This window comes from Lissotriton helveticus, chromosome 10 (assembly GCF_964261635.1).
Source record: "Lissotriton helveticus chromosome 10, aLisHel1.1, whole genome shotgun sequence".
NCBI lineage: Eukaryota > Metazoa > Chordata > Amphibia > Caudata > Salamandridae > Lissotriton > Lissotriton helveticus.
In genome coordinates, this window is record NC_136071.1 from 196,171,931 (window position 1) to 196,195,250 (window position 23,320).

At 43.9% G+C, this 23,320-nt stretch overlaps 1 protein-coding gene across 1 annotated transcript in view; it reads right to left on the minus strand.

Moving 5' to 3' along the window:
• LOC144786129 (retinol dehydrogenase 7-like) overlaps positions 1-20,703 on the minus strand; it is an 84,030-nt gene extending 63,327 nt beyond the window's left edge. The window contains exon 1 of the mRNA XM_078665095.1: positions 20,370-20,703. Coding sequence (XP_078521221.1) covers positions 20,370-20,682 — 313 coding nt within the window. The 5' untranslated portion in view covers positions 20,683-20,703. The remainder of the gene's footprint in view (positions 1-20,369) is intronic.
• Positions 20,704-23,320: the final 2,617 nt, after the last annotated feature.

A 23,320-nucleotide genomic window follows, 5' to 3' on the forward strand; every position in this document is an offset into this window, starting at 1 on the left:
AAACAAAACTATACAATTGTAGGAATAGTACATACACTATTCCCACTCCAGTCTGCACAACCATAGGGAAAGTGTTGGACTCAGGAGTGATAAAATGTACTATTCCCACTCCAGTCAGGGCAACAGTAGGGAAGGTGTTGGATTGCGGAGGGGTAAAATTTACTATTTTCCACTCTAGTATGTGCAACAGTAGAGAGAGAGTGGTTCACTTCAAACAAATAAAACATTTTAACAACTATAATAAAGAACAAGAAATATAAATAATTCAATATCAAAATGATATTTACATTCCAGTCAGTAAAGCTTTAAACTCAGGAAGGATACAAATTACTATTCCCATGCCAGTCACTGTAACAGTAGGGAAAGTGTTGGATTGCTTTGGGGTATAATTTACTATTGCTGCTCCAGTCTGTGCAACAGTAAGGAAAGCGTTGGACTCAGGAGGGGTAACATTTACTATTCCCACTCCAGTCTGTGCAACATTAGGGAAAACACTGTACTCGGGAGCGGTAAAATGTACTATTCCCACTCCAGTCAGGGCAACAGTAGGGAAAGTTTTGGATTGCAGAGGGGTCAAATGTACTATTTTCCTCTCTTGTATGTGCAACAGTAGAGAGAGAGTAGTTCACTTCAAACAAATACATTTTTAACAACTATAATAAACAACAAGAAGTATAAATATTTAAATATAAATATGATATGTACATTTAAAAAAGGTAAACAAATAACATATGTATTACAATATTTAATAAAAATGTAATATTAGTCAAATAATATTAATATAATTAAAATACCACACTATATTCACACAATCATAACAACCAACCAATATAATGTTATTTGCAATTGAAAAGCATAACACATTTAATACATAACATATTAAATAACACAATTTTTAATGAATGAATAACTAGTTTTACATGTATTACTTAAATAACTGACCAACCTGTACTGCTACAAACTAAATAACACCAACTTAAAATATATCTTAAAAAATATAATGTTTACATATTTTAGATAATTCAATTAAACAATTAATAATAATTAGCTAATGATAAATTATTTATATTTAACTTCCCATCCTTTACCCATACAAACCTTACCACCCACACCTAATACACAACTTAATAAATATCTTAATTACATCATTTACATAACTACTTAATCTAATAATTAAAAATACATTTATTCTATTTAACATCCTAGCCTATACCCCTACAAACCCAACAACCCACACCTGATATACAACTTAAAACATCTCTTAATTACACAATTTACGTAATTAATTGCCAATTAAACAGGTAATAATTATCTAATATATTGAATATATTTCATTAACATCACACCCTTCACCCCTACAAATCCAATAAACTGCACCTGATATATAACTTTAAAACATTTCAGTTATACCATTTACATAACTAATTATCAAATAAATATTTAATAGTTAGCATTAATTAATAATTACAATGTATTTTCTTCCCACCCTTTACCCCTACAAAAACCACAACAAGCACCAAATATATCAATTAAAAATTAAATTAAAATTCAATGTACATGAATGATCAATGGGTTGGGGAACATGGTGGCAGCACATTGGTAGCCGCTAGCACCTGGAGCTCCCGCTTCAGCCACTCAATGAATTGAATCGAGACATGGAATCGGCGAGACGGAGACAGAGAATCTCAAATCCTAATACCCCCGCTATTACCTTATTGGCGTGTGTCTTTTTCGCACACGAGGCCAAATTGTTTTCTTTGGTCGCTGCGTGGTTTGAATCAGCAGAGTCAAGCTTGAGCATTTTAGAATGTGCAGAGAAGAGGCGGGTAGACGCCTATCTGTGCCGCCCTGCTGCCTGGCAGCCGCCCTGGAGCTTCGGAGAAGACGCAAGGCGGCCGTGCGAGGCCACATCAGGGGAAACGACGGCAGAGTCATCATCAGCGGCTTCTTCCGTCAAGCAGCTGAGCAGAGCAAAGGACCCCCGCAGGAAGGTAGCGGTAAGGTCGACGAGACCTCTGCCAGTATACCAGAGCTAGGCACCGGGGCAGAGACAGAGACTGGTGACTTAGTTTTTTTACTCGAGCAGCATTCGCAGGGGGGTTTTGCCCCCTGCAGTCAAACCTCCTAGTCACCTCTAGCTACACAGGAGGTTTTTCCTCCTATTAACAGTACCCCGCAAACAGCTACCAATGCCAGGAATGGCCAAAAGAAGCTGAAGAAAGGAGTTGCAGGCAGCTGCAGATGGGCTAAAACGAATATAAAAAATACCTCTGGCAGAATAGATAGCCTTAGGAATGACTTAGAGCGATCTCAAGATTTGATCACTGTCGGGGTTAACCCTGGGGGGACAGAGCTTTCTCCCACTCCCACTGTTGATACATCGGCTTTAAGCAGCAACTCTGCCTTACAGATATATCAGGTTAAAGGAAGATCTATAAAAGCCAAGAGGCAAAAGAGCAAGTCCGCCAATACCTTAGTTAGAGTGACCACGTCGCTGCGTTCCTATTTCAGGGTCCAACCAGAGGTGCTGGTTATCAGTGCACAAACTGAACCCCAGGGCAGAGTTTAGTAAGCCTAAACACCTCCACAACATTAACATCACCATCCATTACGGTTATTGATAGCAATATGGAATCAGCACTAGATGTGGTCTCCCACCAGGGTAACCTAGAGGAGACTTCAGGGGGCGAGAATTGCCAGAGTGCTGACTCCTTGGTTTGCTCTTTGAGCCAGCCCCAGCTACTGCCACAGCAACAGTTACTGCAACTGCCACAGTCACAGTCATTGGCAGCTCCTAACAGTAACCCTTGAGGGGAACAAGAGGAGGGTTCCCTATCCTTACCATCATCTTCATCCTCATCCTCAGGCTTGGAAGCTCTTTTTATTACATTATCCGATGATATAAAAAAAGGTTTTGCAGTATCCGCAGTTAATCAAGTAAAAATCAGGAATTTCTCTGAATCTCTGGAAAAAAAAGTAGATCTCTTAAATTCCAGTACTGTAACTCTTGAGAATACTGTCAGTGAATTAAAAGATCTAAGATGAGCGAAGTCGGACATTAAATTGCTAAAGACAGAACGCATGGATCTTAGCCATAGAATGGAAAAGCTAGAGAACAACGCACATAGAAATTACTGAACATTTCGGAAGGCAGCGAAGGATCCGATATCCGATATATTGTTTCCTCACTTAAGACCTCTTTACAGCTCGAGTACTCTGAGGAAGCACTAAGTCGGGATATACAGAGGGTGCATAGGGATCCTTTCCGAAGAAATCCTAATAGATCCAAACCCAGAAAGATCATTATTAATTTCCTTACCTTTACCTTAAAGGATAAATTCCTTAACTCAGCACTGAAACTTATAATAAAAGGTGGGTGGGCTCATACGTATGCACTAGCCAGACAGCAAATATCAGAGGAGTCCTAATTATATTTAAGAAATCAGCCAAAGTGCATATTCTACAGCAACTGGTTGACCCAGGTGGCAGATGGGTTATCATTAAAGTTATGATAAGGGGGACTCTGTTTACCCTGGTCAGTTATTATGGACCTAACCAAGATGACCCCTCCTGTTTTAAGACTATCTTTTCTCTTCTATTAGATTTTCATGAACCGATAATCCTAGCCAGGGACTTTAACGTAGTCTTGAACCCTGCATTAGACAAGACTCCAAATAGTAGAGCCATGGTCCCTTCAAAATCTCGGGATTTCCTATTAGAGGCAATGAAACAATTCACTTTCTCAGATATATGAGGGCAAGATCAGGTCAACAGCCAGGCGTGTCGTTCCAAAATTACAAATATCGGCACCAATCCAGAATAGATTAGGTGCTGATAAGTAACTCGTTAAGAGGCAGAATCAACAAAATGTCATACCTAGCCAACCATCTTTCAGATCACCCAGGCATCCTTTTGGGTCTAGAATGTCCACTATCTGGTCCTACCCGGACATGTTCGTTTGACCGTTCCTTACTCTTGGAGGAAGAAGAGAAGTCCTTTTTATGACAAGAAACAAAATGTTTTCTGGAAACGAATTTAGGGTCAACTCCTTTGACTAATGTATGGGACTCTCTAAAAGCTTTTTTGCGTGACCAAATTACCAGCTGCATGGGAAGGGAAAATTGGCAAAAGGAGGAACAAATATATACAAATTTTCACAATAGATGACAATAAATTCTCCTATTGGTCTTGTGGCTGAAGTCCACTGTACAATTATTCAAATGTTTTCAAATATCATCACACCCACAGGAGGATAAGATTACACATTTCTATTTATTGTAATCCAGTCAAAGTATAGTTATCTCATTTCTTTTATATATATATCACAAAACACAAGCGAAAAATCCTCTCAAAGCAAATATATGCACTATACACAGCAAATTAACATACCTATGTACATACCTATATACAACAAATATACACAGTGAAACAACATATACACTTTATACAGCAGAACATATAACAAAAAAGGGGGATGTATTTTATATTTATCTTTGTTGAGTGCTTCCTATCTTTCACCCCATAGAACAGTACTACAAGAGTGTCCTCCTATTAAATCTAGGTGGTACACTAGGAGGTAGTCGGACACAACGATTCCAAGCCAAAAACTTCATGAAACCTAAATCTTCACATGTGTCCAGTGGTGTATCTTTCACAAATTAATTGAAAACAAAAAGACTCCTCCAATTGGAAAGTGTCAAATCACCAGCTGGGCATGCTTTAGAACTAAAAGATATAAAGAGGAGGTATTACCTATGGAAGGAAAGCTGAAGGATGCAGAGGCCGAATTATTTTCCCAAGCCTCCCCTAAAATCCAGCAAAAACGGGAAGCTAAGTGGGACAGCTTAAAGGGACAGTTAGAGAATATCTTGCACTCCAGGCTTATTTGTAGATGGGAGGCCAGTAAAAGTGCCCATTTTGAGTATGGGGAGGGTGCAGGCAAGCTCCTTGCATGGAAATCCAAAGTTGACCGGTTGAGGAATCATATTAAAGAAATTATTAGCGGTAATGATACCTTCTCCGCAGATGGGGAAATTAGTCAGGCTTTTCAGACCTATATTCAGGACATCTATCGCGAAGATAAAAGCCTAAATATCCTTAGCGCCCAGCGCTTGCTGGGGGACATCCCCCTTCCCTCCATGAAGCACGATCAACAACAGCATCTAGATCAGGTTTTTACTCAAATGGAGGTCAGAGAAGCTATTCAACGCTGTAAGAACGGGAAAGCAGCGGGCCCCGACAGCCTCCCAGCGGAGATCTAGAAGATTTTGGGAGATAAGATCACCCCCACTCTCACGTTGCTTTTTAATCATGTGTTAGAGGCTGGTCCAGGGCTCCCAACTTCATGGAATGACGCTACAATAATCTTGATTTTGAAACCTGGGAAATCTCCATCAAGCTGTGGGTCATATAGACCTATATCACTTTTGAATGTAGATTAAAGAATTTTTACTTCAATTTTAGCAGCAAGATTGGGTCTTGTGGTGGGAGATATCCTCCACTCAGATCAGAAGGGCTTTGTCAGCAACCGGCAGCTTTCGGACCTCACCTATGATTTTATCGGCGCAATTGATCTTGCTTCTATGTACTCCCTCCCATTGGCAGCCATGACCTCGGAAGCCACCAAGGCCTTCGACAGAGTGAATTGGATCTATCTATCGGAGGTCTTGAGGAAGTGTAACTTAGGGGAAAGATTTCGCCGAATGGTCCAGTTGATTTATCAGAATCCAACTGCTAGACTCCTGGTTAACAGGAATTTTAGGGACCCCTTTAAGATCACAAGAGGGATCAGACAGGGCTGTCCACTCTCACCTCTTCTGTTTGATCTTTACATTGAGTCATTTGCTCAACAGCTTAGGGATGACCCCAATATCCAGCCTTTTAAGTATGGGGAGTGGGAGAGGAAGGTAGCCCTGTACGCTGATGACATCTTAGTTCTTTCTGCTAACTTACAGTCAGCTTTTTCAGCTGTCATCGGTCTAGCCCAGGAGTTTGGTTCTGTCTCCGGATATGAAATTAATGCCTCGAAGACGGAAATCATGACTTGGAATCATAAAGAGACTCAACCCCAGCACCGGATTACTTCCAAAATGAGATACTGTGGTTCTGAAAAATATGGATCCGTAACAGTATCGGACTCGAGAATAAAAACTTCGTCGAAATAGGACGAATTTGGTATCAAAAGACCGGAAATGACGAGTACATCAAGCACATGTATTTTCAGTATATTCGAGTGACAATTTCACCTCGAAATCGTCATTTACCTTCTGAACCCTTAATTGCATGTTGCCCTTTTCATAGGCCTTAATCCAGTCGAATTTGATTCCACAAGGACACGTACTCCTTAATCGACTTCTTCCTGACCCCAGTACAAGTTAGAACCATTGCCCCAGGCCGAGCTCGTTAGGTCAGTTCCCTCCCAGTGACCAAGCAAGATAGTATCTAGGCCCAACCAGCCATAAAGCCATTTCAGCACGCACACCTGCCATATCTCGCTCACATCTTTCTTCTTTCCTTTTCCTCATTTATTTTATGGTGGGGAGGTGACCATTTTTTATTAGGGGTCCAGCGATATCTGATGAAATGTTGGGCCTTGCCGGATGATTTGTTATGGGCATCACAACGTGAAATATGTACATGTCATCATGACTCTGCTTTCTTTTGTAATCAGTAACCATAAATGAAATACCGCTCACCCAAGGAATGTTTCGCCAAAGGGCAAATGATATGTATAAGAAGAGAAGCCTAACTTTGTGAAAGTGTGCAGTCTCCTGAATATACTGGCATTGTACTTCTAGGACCCTGTCACCTTGGTTGCAGCCAATAAACTAATCTTTGACTTCACCTAGAAGACTCTGAAGTTTCTGTGGGTCTGACTCAGGAGAACCCGAGGTCTTTGGTGTGTTGATCCCCTGGCACCGCTGGGTTACCGGTTCGGTACCGGTTCCTAAAAACCCAGTACCTCATTTGGCGCCCAGCGTTGGAGCGATTCCAGTGGTACCAATCAGCCTGAAGATCGTGAGGAGCTTCGTGTGAAAATTCCGGAGGAGGGCCCACCACCTCATCGACCCCTGCATGTCGACGTGGTCCGAAGGTCTTTACTGCGAGGTTCCCCGCTTCCCGACGGCTACAAGGACTGCTGCCCTGGCTATCGCACTGATGTTGGACCCTTGACATTTTCGGTAGAGCGAAACGCTGAGACGAGTCTTCTGGTGAAGCCATCGATAATTTTCAGTTAAGTATAAGTGGAGCGTCTCCTAGTCCTTAGTTGGACTTACTTTGTGATATCTTAGAGATACATAAAGGTTTTTATTTGTTCTTGCAAGTACCATAACCGAAGGATTCGTGTTTTCACGAGCAATATCGTAATCGATAACTCCTTTGAAGTTTTGGAACTAGACTAGAGAGAAAGGATGCCTAGTCTTAGACTCGGGAATTTGTTTTGTCTTGGTAATAATAATAGGGACTCCCGATTGGAGGACTCATGTCCGGTTCCTCCAGTTGGAACTCCGACTTACGAGCTATACGTTAAACATGGGGTAGGCCCCATCGTTTACAACGAGGTATGGATTAAATACACTAGGAAAGACGGTGTTTTAAAATGGCCCCAATATGGTAGCTTTGATTCTGAAATCTTAGACAACCTTGAAGTTAAACTCTTCAAAAAGAAAGCCCGGCCGGCGATGTTTGACTCTTTCCGCATATGGCGCAAAGAAGCCAAACAAAAAGAGATTAAATTAGCTAAGAAAAATAAGAGAGAAGAGGGACTTTCAGTAATACAAGCTGCCGTGCAGTTTAAAGATAATGAGGAAGAGCAGATAAATGAACAATTGCACAGGCAACGTAAAATGGCAATAGATAAATGTTATCCAGTTTTGCCGTCTCTTCAGCAAGGGACAGTAAAAGAGCATGAAAAAGACCAATTAATGTCGCAATTGTTAACCTCGCCACCGCCCTATGCGCAGAATGCTACCGCACCCCCGCAACCTTTAGTTGCACAAGCTGCGCCTCTGGCTTTTCCACAGCACCCACCAGCTGTTCTTCAACTGGCTCCTACTTCTTCGGTGCAGCCTCCTCTAGGCCCACCGGCCAATTCTGTTGCTCCTGTGTTTTCTACGATCTTGCCTACTGTACTTTCTACAAATGCCCCTTCTATGATTATTCCTCATACCTCTTCTGTCATCTCTGCATCCGCTTTACCTCACCCCGTTCTTTCATCTGTTTGTTCTTCCGTTTCACCTTCCTTTCGGCAGAAAATGGCCAGTACTGTTACTAATCTTCTTTTACCACTTTTCGGGTCGCCTGCTACGACCCCTAACATAGGAAAAAGACAGTTGCGAAGTCAACTGCCCGATTATCAAGAGAGAGATTCCCTGAATAATTTAGCTCGGAAATGGGTCATGGACACTGCAAAATATGATTTACAGTCTGTCATGGAAGTTTTCCATCAATGGGAAACAGCGACACAGAGATATGTGTTCGAACAGATGTGTGTTTTTCTTTGCGAAGATTTAGAAGACAATGATCAGGATTGCCTCCCACAAGAGATGTGTCGTATAAGGTTTCATTTTAGTCTGGGTATGATTGTAGGTCCCGATGTGGAAGAAGCAGTTGAAATGCTATTATCACATCGAAGTAAGGGGAGTAGTTCTGGGTCACCATCAGAATCTAGTGCATCTAGTAGGAAAAAGGCACGACAATACCCTATGAGAGAAGTACCCCCACAATGGAGAGAGGGTGACGCGACAGCTGTCCCACCTGTCCTGCCCCACTTTCACCGAGTATGGGTACATGTTCCATGGAAGCGAGCTGAAGTTTTAGCACTCAAACAAACACTACCAGATCCGCGTAAAAATCCTGCAGGGTACTATAAAGAATTGTCGCAAACTGCTGGATCATTCATTATGAATTTAGCCGATATCGATATGTTATTCGGGAACGTCGTTCCACAGCCTTTATGGGGAAAAATTCGTCATGAAGATCATGACCAGGAATTAGGTGACACGTGGGCTAATATTACTGTTGCAGATGCACGACAAGTTGGTGGTGCCAAGCCTGAGCCCCTGATAGCGGAATTACCTGGTAGGATAGTAGATTACATGAAGACAATAATGCCTGCGATACGTGTAAATTGGGATAAGTTATCTGCATGCAAGCAAAAGAAAGAAGAAACTGTGTCAGATTTCTTCACCAGATTTGAAGAAACATTCATTGACCACAGCGGTCAAGATATGACTACAGAAGGTGGTCAGAGATTGTTCGTCGATAAATTTGTGCACAATCTGCTTCCAGACTTGTGTAGAAAATTGAAAGATTCAGAAAGCTCTTGGGCAGTCTCATCTTCAGCCCAGATATTAGCTACCGCACAATACTATGAGAATAGAGACAAGGATGAGAAAGATAAAGTAGAGAAGAAAACTAGAGAACTCAAAACGAAGGTTTTGCTACAGCAAGCATATCCTCCACGTGGTGGTGGTAATAAAAATAATAATGGTCCGAATCACTACCGGACCACTTTTCAGCAACCGCAGAGAAACTTGCAGAGATTCGATTACAATGAAAACCGCGTAGGTCCCAATCAGTGTTTATACTGCAAACAAGAAGGTCATTACAAGTATGACTGTCCTGCCCTGCCGCAACGTACGAACGAGTTTTCTGGTATACGAGGTCGTGGTAGTCAGCAAGCGCCTAGAGGTAGAGGGCGTGGAAACACCCCTCAGGACGCACGTCCCCTTCCACCACAAAACTCTATGAACAGGTTTGACCAGCAAAATAACGTATCTGACAGGACAGCTCAATACTACGTCGATGAGTATTACACAGAAAATGAGCAGTGGGAGAATAACGATTGCTAGGACAGCCTTAGACGAAGAGAGGGAGTTGTTTCAGTTCCAGTAGATCAGAGTGGACCTTACGTTGAGGTGATTACATCGGGTGTGTCAGAACCTTTTCTGTTGGATACTGGTGCTACAAAGAGTTCTATTATGCACTCCAAACTCCCTGGCGCACCTTTGTCTGGCGAAATGAACGTTTCCGTAGGTTTTTCTGGCGCCCCGGTTAGAAATCCGATTTCTGACCCTTTATCTCTTTCTGTTGGTCCTTGTGAATTCGAAGCACCCCTTATTTTGACAACAGGTTGTGGTGAAAATTTGCTAGGATTAGATTTGCTAAAAAGATTGTATGCGACTTTGTACTGTTCTCCCTCAGGAGTACAACTGACTTTAGGTAAGAAAGTGGTTTCTCCCATGTATTTGTCGAGAAATACGCTTCCAACAGAATTGACACTTCTTCCAGATATTCTTTGGGCTACTGGTCCGAATGATGTGGGTCTTTTAGAAATTCCACCATACGTTGTAACATTGAAGTCGAATGTCAAAATGCCACGAATTCCCCAATACAGAATATCCAATGAGGGCGAAAAAGCTTTGCTAGCGATTGTTTACGAGTTGATTGAGAAAGACGTAATTGAAGAAACACGAGGCAATGTTTGCAATAGTCCTGTTCTGCCTGTTTTAAAACGAACTGACCCTTCTCAGCCACCTGTGTATAGATTCGTGATTGATCTTAGGGAAGTAAATAAGATAGTGGTGCCACAATTCCCAGTTGTCCCCGACATTACAACATTATTGACTATGATTCCAGCCTCCGCATCATGGTTTTCGGTGATTGACCTGAAGAATGCTTTCTTCAGTATCCCGATTGCTGAGGAGAGCAGGGATATTTTTTCCTTTAGTTTAGGTGGTCGCAGTTTCCGCTTTAAACGCGCTCCTCAAGGCTACTGTGAGAGCCCCTCAATATACAGTCAAGCTCTGAAAAGTCAGCTTGACGCAATGGTTTTGCCCAAAGGTTCCACTCTCGTACAGTATGTGGACGATTTGCTCATAGCCGCGGATACTGAGAAAATATGTAAACTGGCCACATTGGCACTACTGCGTCATCTATGTGATCTACATCACAAGGTGTCACTTTCCAAGCTCCAATATTGCCGACAAGAAGTGACCTACTTAGGTCATCTCTTATCGAAGGAGGGAAGGAAACTGACCCCAGAAAGAATTCAGGCAATAGCTAAATTGAATGTGCCAAGAACACAGAGAGAAGTACGCGCTTTCTTGGGCATTACATCGTACTGTAGACAGTGGATTCCAAATTTTTCGTTATTAGCCAAACCCTTATTGGCACTAACGTGTACAAATACACCCAATCCCATTCCTTGGTCCGATGAGTGTCAGAAAAGTTTTCTCGAATTACGCACAGCATTATGTTCGGCCCCTGTGTTAGGTAACCCCAACTACAGTAAGCCCTTCACATTATATGTCCACGAGAAGGAGGGCTGTGCATTGTCTGTGCTGACTCAGTTACACGGAGATAGACAACGGCCATGCGCCTATTTTTCGTCAACTTTGGATCCGGTAGCACGAGCTTTGCCAAGTTGTCTAAGGGCCACAGCAGCAGCAGCTGTTTCTATTCGACAGTCTGCAGGCCTAGTAATGAATAATACACTAATCGTGATGGTCCCGCATGCAGTAGACACATTGTTAAATAGGACCAAGACACAGCACTTAACTAGTGCTCGACTGTCCAGTTACGAATTGACGCTACTGGCAAGCCATGTGCACATCAAAAGATGCAGTACCCTGAACATAGCCACATTGTTACCAATTGCTGAGGAATCAGATGCTTCAGAAAAGCACGATTGTTTCCTCAGGACGGAGGAGGAGACCAAAGGGAGAGTTGATCTATCCGATACTCCTCTCGCCGAATGTGATGGTACATTATGGGTGGATGGTTCATGCTTTAAACTCCCACACGGTAACGTGACTACAGCGTATGCTGTCACAACTTTGCACACAATCGTTGAAACTGCGCGAATACCACATGGTTCGGCTCAAGCCGCCGAACTCGTGGCACTTACGAGAGCATGTGTGTTATCAAAAGGAATGAAAGTGACTGTCTATACCGACAGTCAGTATGCTTTTGGAGTGGCTCACAGTTTTGGACGATTGTGGAGAGAACGTGGGTTCCTGACTTCGCATGGAGCTAAGATTCAGCACGGTCAGTTGGTGAATGAGCTTCTTGAATCACTGACGTTGCCCCTGAAAGTAGCAGTTGTGAAATGTAGTGCACACAAGAAAGTGATCGATGATGTTGGTCGTGGAAATGCATTTGCTGATGAAACTGCTAAAGAAACGGCAAAGAATGTGATGAGCCGAATGTATGTTGCGAGCCCAGAAAGATGGACTGGCGATGTTGGAATATGTGAAGACACAATAGAGAGTGTGAAGTCCATCCAAGCTGAGGCCACGGAGAAAGAGTTAAGCATGTGGAAAGAAAGTACAGGGAGAATGGATGTAAATGGTTGTTGGATTGAATCGACAGAGCAACAAAGATGGTTGTTACCCGATGCGTATGTGCCTGCAGTGGTTACAATGGCTCATGGGATGGCCCATATCAGCGCGAAAGGGATTTGCGAGTTATTGGCCCCAGTGTGGAAGAATTCAGGGATCCCCAAGTGTGCAGAGAATGTTGTCAAGAATTGCATGGTATGTCTGAAACACAATCCTGGTAGGGGAACCCCAACTCCAGCTGGTCATTTCGCACCTCCTACGTATCCGTTCGAGGTTTTGCAGCTAGATTTCATACACATGGAGAGGTGCAACAACTTAAAATATGTGCTCGTGGTTGTTTGCGCCTTCTCAAGATGGGTAGAAGCCTATCCCCTAAGGGACAATACTGCCTTGTCCACAGCGAAAGCCCTTGTGAAAGAGTTCTTCCCCAGGTTCGGAATGCCTAGAATGGTCTGGTCGGACAACGGAAGTGAATTTGTGGGTTGTGTGATGAAACGAGTGTGTGAAGGGCTAGGCATTAGTCAGAAGTTCCACGCTGCAAATCACCCCCAATCAGCTGGATTAGTGGAATGTTACAATGGCACGCTTAAACTTAAATTGGCCAAAATCCAAGCGAGCACGGGTCTTAAATGGCCCGACGCTCTACCCTTAGCACTCCTATCCACCAGAATGACTGTGCATTCGCGAATGAAACTCAGCCCCTATGAAATAGTCTTTGGTCGGCCAGCCAACATATGGGGAGTGCCTAGGCCCACGAAGTTTAGCGAGCTGCAACACCCAATTTTGCTCGACTATCTGTATGAATTGACGGCTAAATTGCGTGTTTTATATCAACAGGTCCACAACACCTTGCCTCCGGTTTCCGAGACACCGGGTCACTCCATTGACCCCGGCACCTGGGTGTTGGTCAAGAATTTCCAGAGAACAAGAAACGACCAGCCCAGATGGACCGGACCTCACCTCGTCCTCCTGTCTACAAGGTCAACTATTAAGGTGGAGGGGAAGGCCAATTGGGTCCACGGGATCCATTGTAAGAAAATACCTTTCCCTCTGCCACATGACCAATGGGTCCGGACAGGAGGCACTGACTCAAAGCGCACAATTGATGAACGCGTAAAAGAAGCTAAACGTGATTGTGACAGTAAGAACATTTTTCAAGAAACTACGCCGCCATCAGAACAATTGAACTCTGTGGAACCTGAGCTACTATTTCCGGACCAGACAGCACCCGGGAAAAGACGCTATAATTTCCGACCGAGAAAAACAGACTAAAGGAAAAGTGATTTATTTTTGATCCGAGAGAAAAACCTGTGGACTAATAAAATAATGAATTTTTTCCTTCCAAAATGCTATTTTGAAAATGCAGATTCTCCCATCTAGGTAACTTGCTTATTTTTGTTTTTTTTGAACCGCCATCCGGGTTCCGCTGCTAGGGTCGCGGTTGACTAAAGACTTTTGGGTGCAGCTGACAACAATAGGTTGCTGGTTCCAGTTGGTCGAAGGGAGCCACCCTAGACTGACGGAAGCATCCCTTAGCAGAAACAACCTACCGCCGCGGGCAGCACCTTAGAGAGGATGGAGTTTCCTGATGTGGAGAGAACTGCCAGACAAATGAGCTTTAAGCAGAGACTTTTGAAAACAATGAGAAAGAAAATTTTTATAATGATGTGTATTTTTATGATATTTAGCGTAATGGTGTTTTTGATAAGCTATTTTTTATTCTCTTCTCATATGACATTCACGCCTACTACATCACCCATACCTCCCCCTACTGTTTCCTCTCATTCTTTCCACTCTTTGCCTGACCACGAATCAAATAGGAGATTAGAGTTCATTAATAACTCCTTCGTTCAGCTATTACACCAACACCAACTTGTAATGAACACAACCAACTGTTGGGTGTGTGGTCTCATGCCCCACACCACGGACAGAGGTATCCCCTATTTTGTCCTGCCATTTAGTCACAATGGGTCAGTATGGGCATATAGGACAATGTTCATATATGCACGAGAAATCCAACCCCTACGTTCTGTAAAAGACAACCTCAAGACTAGCGCCCTAGTGAAGGGTATAGTTGACATGATCAAGGAAGTGACTTCTTACGAAGATACCCCCGACGATGAGATACTTGCATATGTAGGTTGGAATGTGACCGGATATGGCACTACACTAAGTGAGAAACAGCAAGCTAAGAGATCGTCCCCTATCTGGATCGTGCCCCATCAAGGGCACCTGTGTCTGCAAGGTATTGGTAGGAATTCCAGAGCTCAGCTAGGGAAGAGTGTCTGCACAGAAACGTATGTTTTTGGATCTCAGACTTCCCCCGCCTTTTTAGCCGCAAAGGGTACTTATTTCATCTGTCACGATAGAGCCTATACATGGTTGCCCCCTGACTTCTCGGGCTCATGTTTTGTTTCATTCCTGTTACCTCCCACCTACACAGCAGCGGCGGATTACCATCGGACAAGGACAGTCCGAGGTGTTTTGAGTAAAGAAGACACTGCGGGTCAAGAATTTGGTGACTTTGCAATGGGTATTCTGCCGTTCTGGGGAGCCATGGTTAACAGCAGAAACATAAGGCAATTGACAAGGGTAGTTGAATCCACTGTGATCGAGACTGCCGGTGCCCTTAGTAACCTGACTGCTGAGCTCCAGTCGGATCGACTGATGACCCTTCAGAACCGGGTCGCTTTAGATGTAATACTTGCGGACCGGGGTGGAGTATGCAAATTGATCCAGTCCAGTTGTTGCATTTTCATTCCAGATAATGCTCCAACAGTGTACGGGGCCATCTCCAAACTACATAAGATTTCCGAATCTATTCATGTGGATAACGGAGATTGGTCATTAATGGGATGGCTCTGGGGACTGATATCTGCCTGGGGATGGAAAATTCTGATGGTCATTGGGATGGTCTTAGCCATTCTTTTCCTGTTCTGTCTATGCATACAGTGTGCTCCTGCAATATGTGGCCTCTGTGCTACATCATGTGTAAGGAAGCCTGTGTCAAGACACGAACTCAGCACTAGAATGATGTTGCAGCAACACCTCAATGACTTTAGAAATATAGATCTGGACTCAGATTAACATAAGGATAGATTAATTGCCTATGTAAGGGCAAAAGGAGGGTCTGTGGTTCTGAAAAATATGGATCCGTAACAGTACCGGACTCGAGAATAAAAACTTCGTCGAAATAGGACGAATTTGGTATCAAAAGACCGGAAATGACGAGTACATCAAGCACATGTATTTTCAGTATATTCGAGTGACAATTTCACCTCGAAATCGTCATTTACCTTCTGAACCCTTAATTGCATGTTGCCCTTTTCATAGGCCTTAATCCAGTCGAATTTGATTCCACAAGGACACGTACTCCTTAATCGACTTCTTCCTGACCCCAGTACAAGTTAGAACCATTGCCCCAGGCCGAGCTCGTTAGGTCAGTTCCCTCCCAGTGACCAAGCAAGATAGTATCTAGGCCCAACCGGCCATAAAGCCATTTCAGCACGCACACCTGCCATATCTCGCTCACATCTTTCTTCTTTCCTTTTCCTCATTTATTTTATGGTGGGGAGGTGACCATTTTTTATTAGGGGTCCAGCGATATCTGATGAAATGTTGGGCCTTGCCGGATGATTTGTTATGGGCATCACAACGTGAAATATGTACATGTCATCATGACTCTGCTTTCTTTTGTAATCAGTAACCATAAATGAAATACCGCTCACCCAAGGAATGTTTCGCCAAAGGGCAAATGTTATGTATAAGAATAGAAGCCTAACTTTGTGAAAGTGTGCAGTCTCCTGAATATACTGGCATTGTACTTCTAGGACCCTGTCACCTTGGTTGCAGCCAATAAACTAATCTTTGACTTCACCTAGAAGACTCTGAAGTTTCTGTGGGTCTGACTCAGGAGAACCCGAGGTCTTTGGTGTGTTGATCCCCTGGCACCGCTGGGTTACCGGTTCGGTACCGGTTCCTAAAAACCCAGTACCTCAATACTTGGGAGTCCATGTTCTTCAAGACATCACTAAGATTGCTGATACCAACATGGCCATGGTGGGCAAGGGACTGCCAGAGGCTAATGAAATCTTGGACCCGACTTCCCCTATCCATCTTAGGCAGAATCAATCTGATTAAGATGTTGATACTCCCGAAGATCACTTTTCTTTTTAATTGTATTCCCCTTCATTTTGGAAAAACCTACTATCGATAAGTTGCAGAGGGAAATTAACTCATTTGTTTGGGCATCCAAATCACCTAGTATTGCCTGGAAAAAGCTGAGGCGGAGAAGAGAAAAGGGAGGCTTAGCTTTACCAGATCTCCAGTTGTATATCTGGGTTTTCCAACTTTCACATTCACGCATGTTGTTAAGAATGCCTGTGAACACTGGTGCTGGGGGATGTTTTGGGCTATGCTTAGAGGTGCCAAATTGTCAGAAGAGGGTTTTCTGTTCAAATTCGGGATCCAAAGTTTTTCAATAAAGTTAAGCTGAAGGTTCTCCAGGGGGTGGATAAAACGTGGACCAAATTAAGGGGTTCAGTGAAGCTTAGTTAGTTTTCCAGCTTGGCTCCCCTCTGGGATTCCCCAGGGGCTCCAGAGTGTTTAAAGGACAGGTTGGCAATACCTTTGAGAGAAGCTGGGTTGGTGGTTTGGGGAGACATGCTCCCTGGAGGCACCCTTGTTTCATGGAAACAACTTGAGGACAGGCTTGGAGTAGGTCTTTCCCGATTTAAATATCAACTGGTAAGCTGGGTTCAATCCCACCCACAACTAAATTGTAAGAACGCTGTGGGTTGTGGTAGTTTTTTAGAACACCAGCTCGTGACCAAGCCCCCAGGGAGGAAGGAAGTCTCTTTTTGGTATCAAGCCCTATTTGAAGAAGTGAACGGCAAATTCAATCTTGCTGAGGAACTGTGGGGTGGCTCCTTACCTACACAGGACTGTGTTCAATTATGGCAGAATTTTTGCAAGACCTTACATGAAGTTGTGAAACCAGCCTGGTTAAAAAGGAACCGCCTGTTTACCATCCACAGGGCCTATTTCACTCCCCATAAACTGTCAAAAATCACCAAAGGGCCACCGGTGAGTTGCAGAAAATGCGGACAGGTTTCTGCTTCTGACATCCACATGTTTAAGGAATGTCCAGCCCTGGCTTCCTTTTGGGAAAGTGTTAGGACATCCCAAGGTGCTTGTCAAAATGTTTCTATCAACATCGATTTACTCCTACTTATATTTGGCTCTGCGAATAAAGTTATTGGTCCTGCTGGAGCTCTGCTTTTCTATACTATCCTCTTAGCTAGGAGGCAAATGTGTGTAAGATGGACAGAAACCCCCCCCCCCCTCTTTTCTAGATTGGCAGATCTCAGTTTTGGCAGTTTCTAAGTTGGATCTTGCCAGATCAGGCAGTAAATAGAAGAGAGCATTTTGGAACCTTCTGCAACTTAGATGGGGCTCTGAGATGACGGGGCTGTTTTTTTTTTTTTCTCTCCCTGAGTCCTATGATTATGCTGCTAACACTCTTCAGGCTAAGTCGGGTATTGCCAGATTCTCTGGTAGTTCTAAGATGAAAGTCATCTAGCTCCTAGAGCTTGGCAGAAGATGTATCTCAGTTGGTTTCTTCGTTGATCCCCAAGTTGCTCTGGTACTAGAAGGCGGGTCTCCACTTCCAACATCTTATGTTCCTCAGCTTGCTGAGTGTGAGTACAGACATCTAGGGTGTGATTTGAAGTGAGATTGGTGGCGAATATGGATAAAAAAAATAAAAAATTATGAATGATCAATTAGATCATTAATAATTAAAAGTTAATCATTAATTAATTATAATTAAATTACTCCCGTCCTACACTCCTACAAACCCCACAACCCATCGCTATAACTTACTTTCAAAAAATTAATTACACAATTTACATAATTATCAATTAAATTATTAATATTAATTCAAATGTATTTACTTCCCATCTTGTACCCCTATAAATCCCACAACCCCCTACAGCACTATAAATTACAATAAACTATTACATTACATTTAAAAACAACAACAAATTTACTAACTATATTAAAAAACAAAACAATAGTTATACAAATAATGTATAACATATACAAATAAATATTGACTAAAGTACATACAAATAATTTTTAAAAATGATATAATTAACGATATTTTTTTTATAACCAATTTTATTGATTTTGGTGAAAAGACGAGCATAAAGAAAGCAAGAAGAAAAACATAAGCATAAGACCAGCAGCAAAGAGGAGCTACGTTGCACTTCAAGACATGACGACAATATGACAAGTACATCTTGAATGTTCACAGGCATAGAGGGAGCAGGAAGCACCTACCATGTCACTGACTGCCCCTGGGAGTCTTAGTCATCAATCGCTCCCGCCCATTTGCCCCACATTTTACGATATTTCTTGGGACAACCCGTAGCTGTGTACAGGAATTACCTCACCTCCACAAGCAGGTTGATCACCAGAATTCCAGGCCCGCCCCAGGTCACCACCGTCCTCCAGGCCGCAAGCAGATCTGGAAGCCCTCGAGAGCCTCAATCACTGGTGTCGCTCTAGGGGGCAGATACCAGGTCCCACACAGGACACCCACACCCTCACCCAGGTCTCAGGGCCGCTCCGGTGCCTACGCCAAGTCCTCCGAGTGTCAGCTACGGGCAGGTGAGCGGCTAGCTTGTCTTGCGGGCTGGGAAGCAGACACCAAGCCCCAGAGAGGCCACGCCAGGCCACGCCCAGATCCGGTCTGACCCCAGCTCCAAATCCACGGTTGTAGGCTTTGTTCCACTCCTGCCTCCGGTAGAGATGGCCGCCAATGAGCGCGGGGCTGCCGTGGATCACAGTTGCGTCTCCGGGTCTGCTCAGGACACTGGACTCCACCTCCAGCCGCAGCCCGTCGCTGCGTGGCATTCACTGGCATGGGAGCCGGTGCGGGCAGTAGATCACCACTCAGATTGCAGGCGCCTCAGCCCGCTGCACTTCACGGCAATGAGCGGCCACTGCGGTTCAGATGTCAGAGCCTCTGTGCCATCTTGTGCAGGCTGCCAGACAGGGTCGCAGTGGATGGCAGTAGTAGCGGCCTCCCAACGGTTCCGTTTCGCCTTAAAGGAAGGAGCAGAAGACTGGGAGTGAACCAGTAGTTGTGGGATCTCCCTGGATGTGCCAATGGTGTCGGATGGCTTGAGCGGATGACGGAGGGGTCCGGAGCACTCTTAAAGTGCGACCGCCATCTTAACACTCCAAGCCACGCCCCATTAACGATATTTTTGCCAACAAAATGAACATAGGTATTTTTAACATCAATATTAACAACATAGATATTTTTGTTAATGATATTAACATAGATATTACTTACCTTAGAAAATTGATATCCTTGTCAACAATATTTGTGCACATGATATTTGTGCATCACAATATTTACAACTCAATATTTCTGCATCTCGATATTTTATTTTTAATATTTTGTCCGAACATCGCACTACGATATATGATGATTTGATGGCTGTACCCAGACACATGAAGGCAGTTCCTGGCTTTTGATGGCAGTGTATTGTCATCTCATGGTTGCACATTTCACATCTCATGGCTGCACTATTTGTTAATAAATAGATGGTAACTAAAAGATAAGTTAACCTGTTTTATTGAGTAGTCATTCATTAATTTGACAGGTATGTATATGCTTTTCTATATCTGTCATGCCATTGTGTTCTGAGATCTTGTGACATCACTTTCTGTGATGTTTTCATGGACACAAGTTATGTGCTGTCTCTTCCTGTCATGTAATTCAGGGATACGGTTGAATGGCAAGTGATGGCGTTTATCTTAGCCCTATAATATTGGTGAATTGATGCCATTATTATCAACTCTTCTCTGGGATGACCAATGAAACGGTTAATTGTGAATTATTCTCATAGCATGCTAACAACTCTGGCAAATACAATATTGCTGAATTTGTGGTTTCAAAAAGGTACAAAGACTCTTTAATAATGAAAGAGTAATTTAAATTTCTGTCCTCACCTTGGTCTCCCACTTGCTCCTTGACCCATTGTGCCATGGCAGCCACACTCGTGTTGTTGGTGACATCCAATATCACTGTTTGCAACCGCTGGGAGGTGGCTTCCTTAAGCTGCTCCGCCCCATTCTGCGTCAGGCACGCTGCCAGCACCCGCAGTCCTTGCTCGTCTAGCTGTCGTGCCAGCTTGTTTCCAAAGCCAGAGTCGCAGCCAGTGATGAGCACATGCTTATTAGGGAGATTTGGGACCCTCTTCCGCTCTCTGTACCAGCGAAAGAGAAAGTACAGCCCCAGTAGTGCAGTGAGGTACAAAAGCATCTTGGAGTCTCAGACTGTGCCTGCAGATGGTGAAGAAGAGATGAAAACAGTCTGATGACTGAATGATTGAAGCATTTCAGCAAAACTAGAATGCCCCAAATTCAGCAGGTCTGTCTAAACAATATTGTGAACTGCCTCACAATACGAGCCTTCTACAGCTGTCTAACAAAGCATGCTAAAAATGATGATTAATGCCAAAGTGAAAATGTGCAATCCAACATCATCAAGGAAGGAAGTGATACCAGAATATTGTAGCGATATTATTGTCCAGTTAATATTAGAAAATCTACACCCATTGGAACAATATTTTTGTAAACAATATTCAGAAAATGTGTTAAGAAGGTGTTCAACAAGCTGGAGGTAAGCTCCAGCTTATATGTTCTAGACCTGGTTATTAGGCAATATCATTGCCAATGCGGGTCAGTGCATCTTCTGTAGTACAGTATTTTAACCGACGAGTTGAGGGCAGAGTTTCCCTTTTCAGAGGACCATCTGGGAAGAGCATGTATTCCACTCTTCCCAGAATGGACGGTGTTCGTCCTCTGCTTAAATCCATTTTCCTATGAATATTATCACCATGGCCTTGCTCTGACAAGAAACTTTGTTTATTTCACTCAGATGGGTCCTCAAGATAAAAGAGAAGGAGTGGACCGTTTCCATTCTTCATCTTGAGACCAACTTTTAGACACAACAAAGGGGCCAATTCCGATGTGGGCAGGAAGGGCTCCGACTGCCGGTCAGATCCCTCCTGCCCGTAATGGAATGTGCCGTTCAGATTCCTCTCTGACCGAGCCATTCTGATGGGCTTGGTCGGAAAGAAATCCAACTCGGTTTTCCGGATGGCTTACGACGGGCTCTGAGAGCATGTCCAGCATCCAAAAAAAAACCTTCAGTACTCCCCCAGCCGGCTCTTTCTGGTCAAGGGAGTACAGTAACAGTTTCCCACTGCCTTTTTGTGTCGGTCTTTCTGGCACAAAAAGGCAGTGGGAAACTGACTTTGGTATCCCCCAGCAGGCCCCCATGGGTGCGAGGCCAGTGAATGGCGGCCTAGGGGCACCTACGGTTTCCCCCTGTTAATCCCTGCACTCTGTAGCAGGCACCTTGAGCTTGTCTGCCACGGGGTGCAGGGATGAACTGCACCACTGCTCTTTCAATGAGAGCATGCTTTCCGTTCAGAATGCATGTTTTCATTGAAAGGTATAGGCATGCAACCGAACAGGGTTTGGTCGTATCCTACTTGCGGGTCTGTAACCAATGACAGGAGGTCGTTCCTTTACAGTTCCTAACCGATGTCGTATGGACTCCGGTCCATCAGACATTGGAATTAGGCCTAAGATGTTTGTGATCAGCAAGGGGTAAAGCTCATGACAGGCACGCCACTAGTGATGGCAAACTACCAGCTGTGCACACAAGTTCCAATATTTATAACCAATATTAAACATTCTATACTCATGTTTGAGAGCATTTATACTCCTAAATCAATCAATAAAGGCTTTCCATCGGCTCAGGACCACCACACATAATTTAAAAGGGGGGATAATGCAACTCAAACCGAATAAAACCAGAACCATCTAGTTCCATTAGAAAGGGTATGGGCTACCCCCCTTCAGACTAGAAATTGGAAAGACCCAATGGAAGGCATCAGTCATACCCTAGGCACACCCAGGGCTTCACTGAGCAGCAGAGCAGCAGTTTGAGGGGTCACGCGTGATCAGGAATCCCACAATTTGCGGACAAGCATCCGGCACTGTGCAATCATTGAAAACGGCATCTTGCAGAGTGCGAGCTGTAGTTTTCTGCTGCTCAAGTAGATTTTTATTCGAGCAGCAGCTTTCTTCAACGCGGACTGGTAGTTTCTCATCGCGAGCAGACGCGGGCATACGCGACCACTCGCAATGAGAAACCTGACCTCCTCGCGTTGAGAATCTCGCCGGGAGGTTTATTTTCCACGCCCGCGATCGGCAATTTGATGTTGCTGATCGCGAGCAACCAAAAGTCTCCCTGGGATGTCATTTTGCTTGCTCGCGGTCGCCAACTTGACATTGAGGACCGCGAGCAAGCAAAAAATGACCGCTGCACTACACTATGTTACACTACGCTACGCGTGTTTGCACTGTGCTACGTGCAGTTCGCGTAGTGCGAAGTAGCGCAAACTACGCAAGCGTAGCGTAGTGCTTTGCCTAGGGTTAATCTTCACAGTCAATAAAAGAGTGTTACTATTACCGAGCTCAACGGCCTCAGAATGAAAACCGAATTAGTCAGCCGAATCAGGCTCACCCACCTGTTACTCAGAAGCTGGCGCATGAACCCACTGAGCTACAAGGTTCCGGACTTACTGTCTTTTATGAACACATCGATCAGCCCCGCTCGCTTCTTCTAGTAGTCTTACTTGACGGGGCACATTGTCACCCCTCGGCTCGCCACGCCCTATTGGAAGCAGGTTCTGAACATTCCATACATACCTAGGTCTTATTTGTCGTCACTGGTTGACCACCGTGGAAAAGAAAGGCTGATTGGTGTTTCTAAAAACTGAGTATGGATGATGTTGTGGCATCTTTCCAATACACCTCCCTGGAATAGGCGGGCACAAAAATGCCCACATAGCGACCAGGTAGCCACAAGTCTTGTGCGAAGCCTT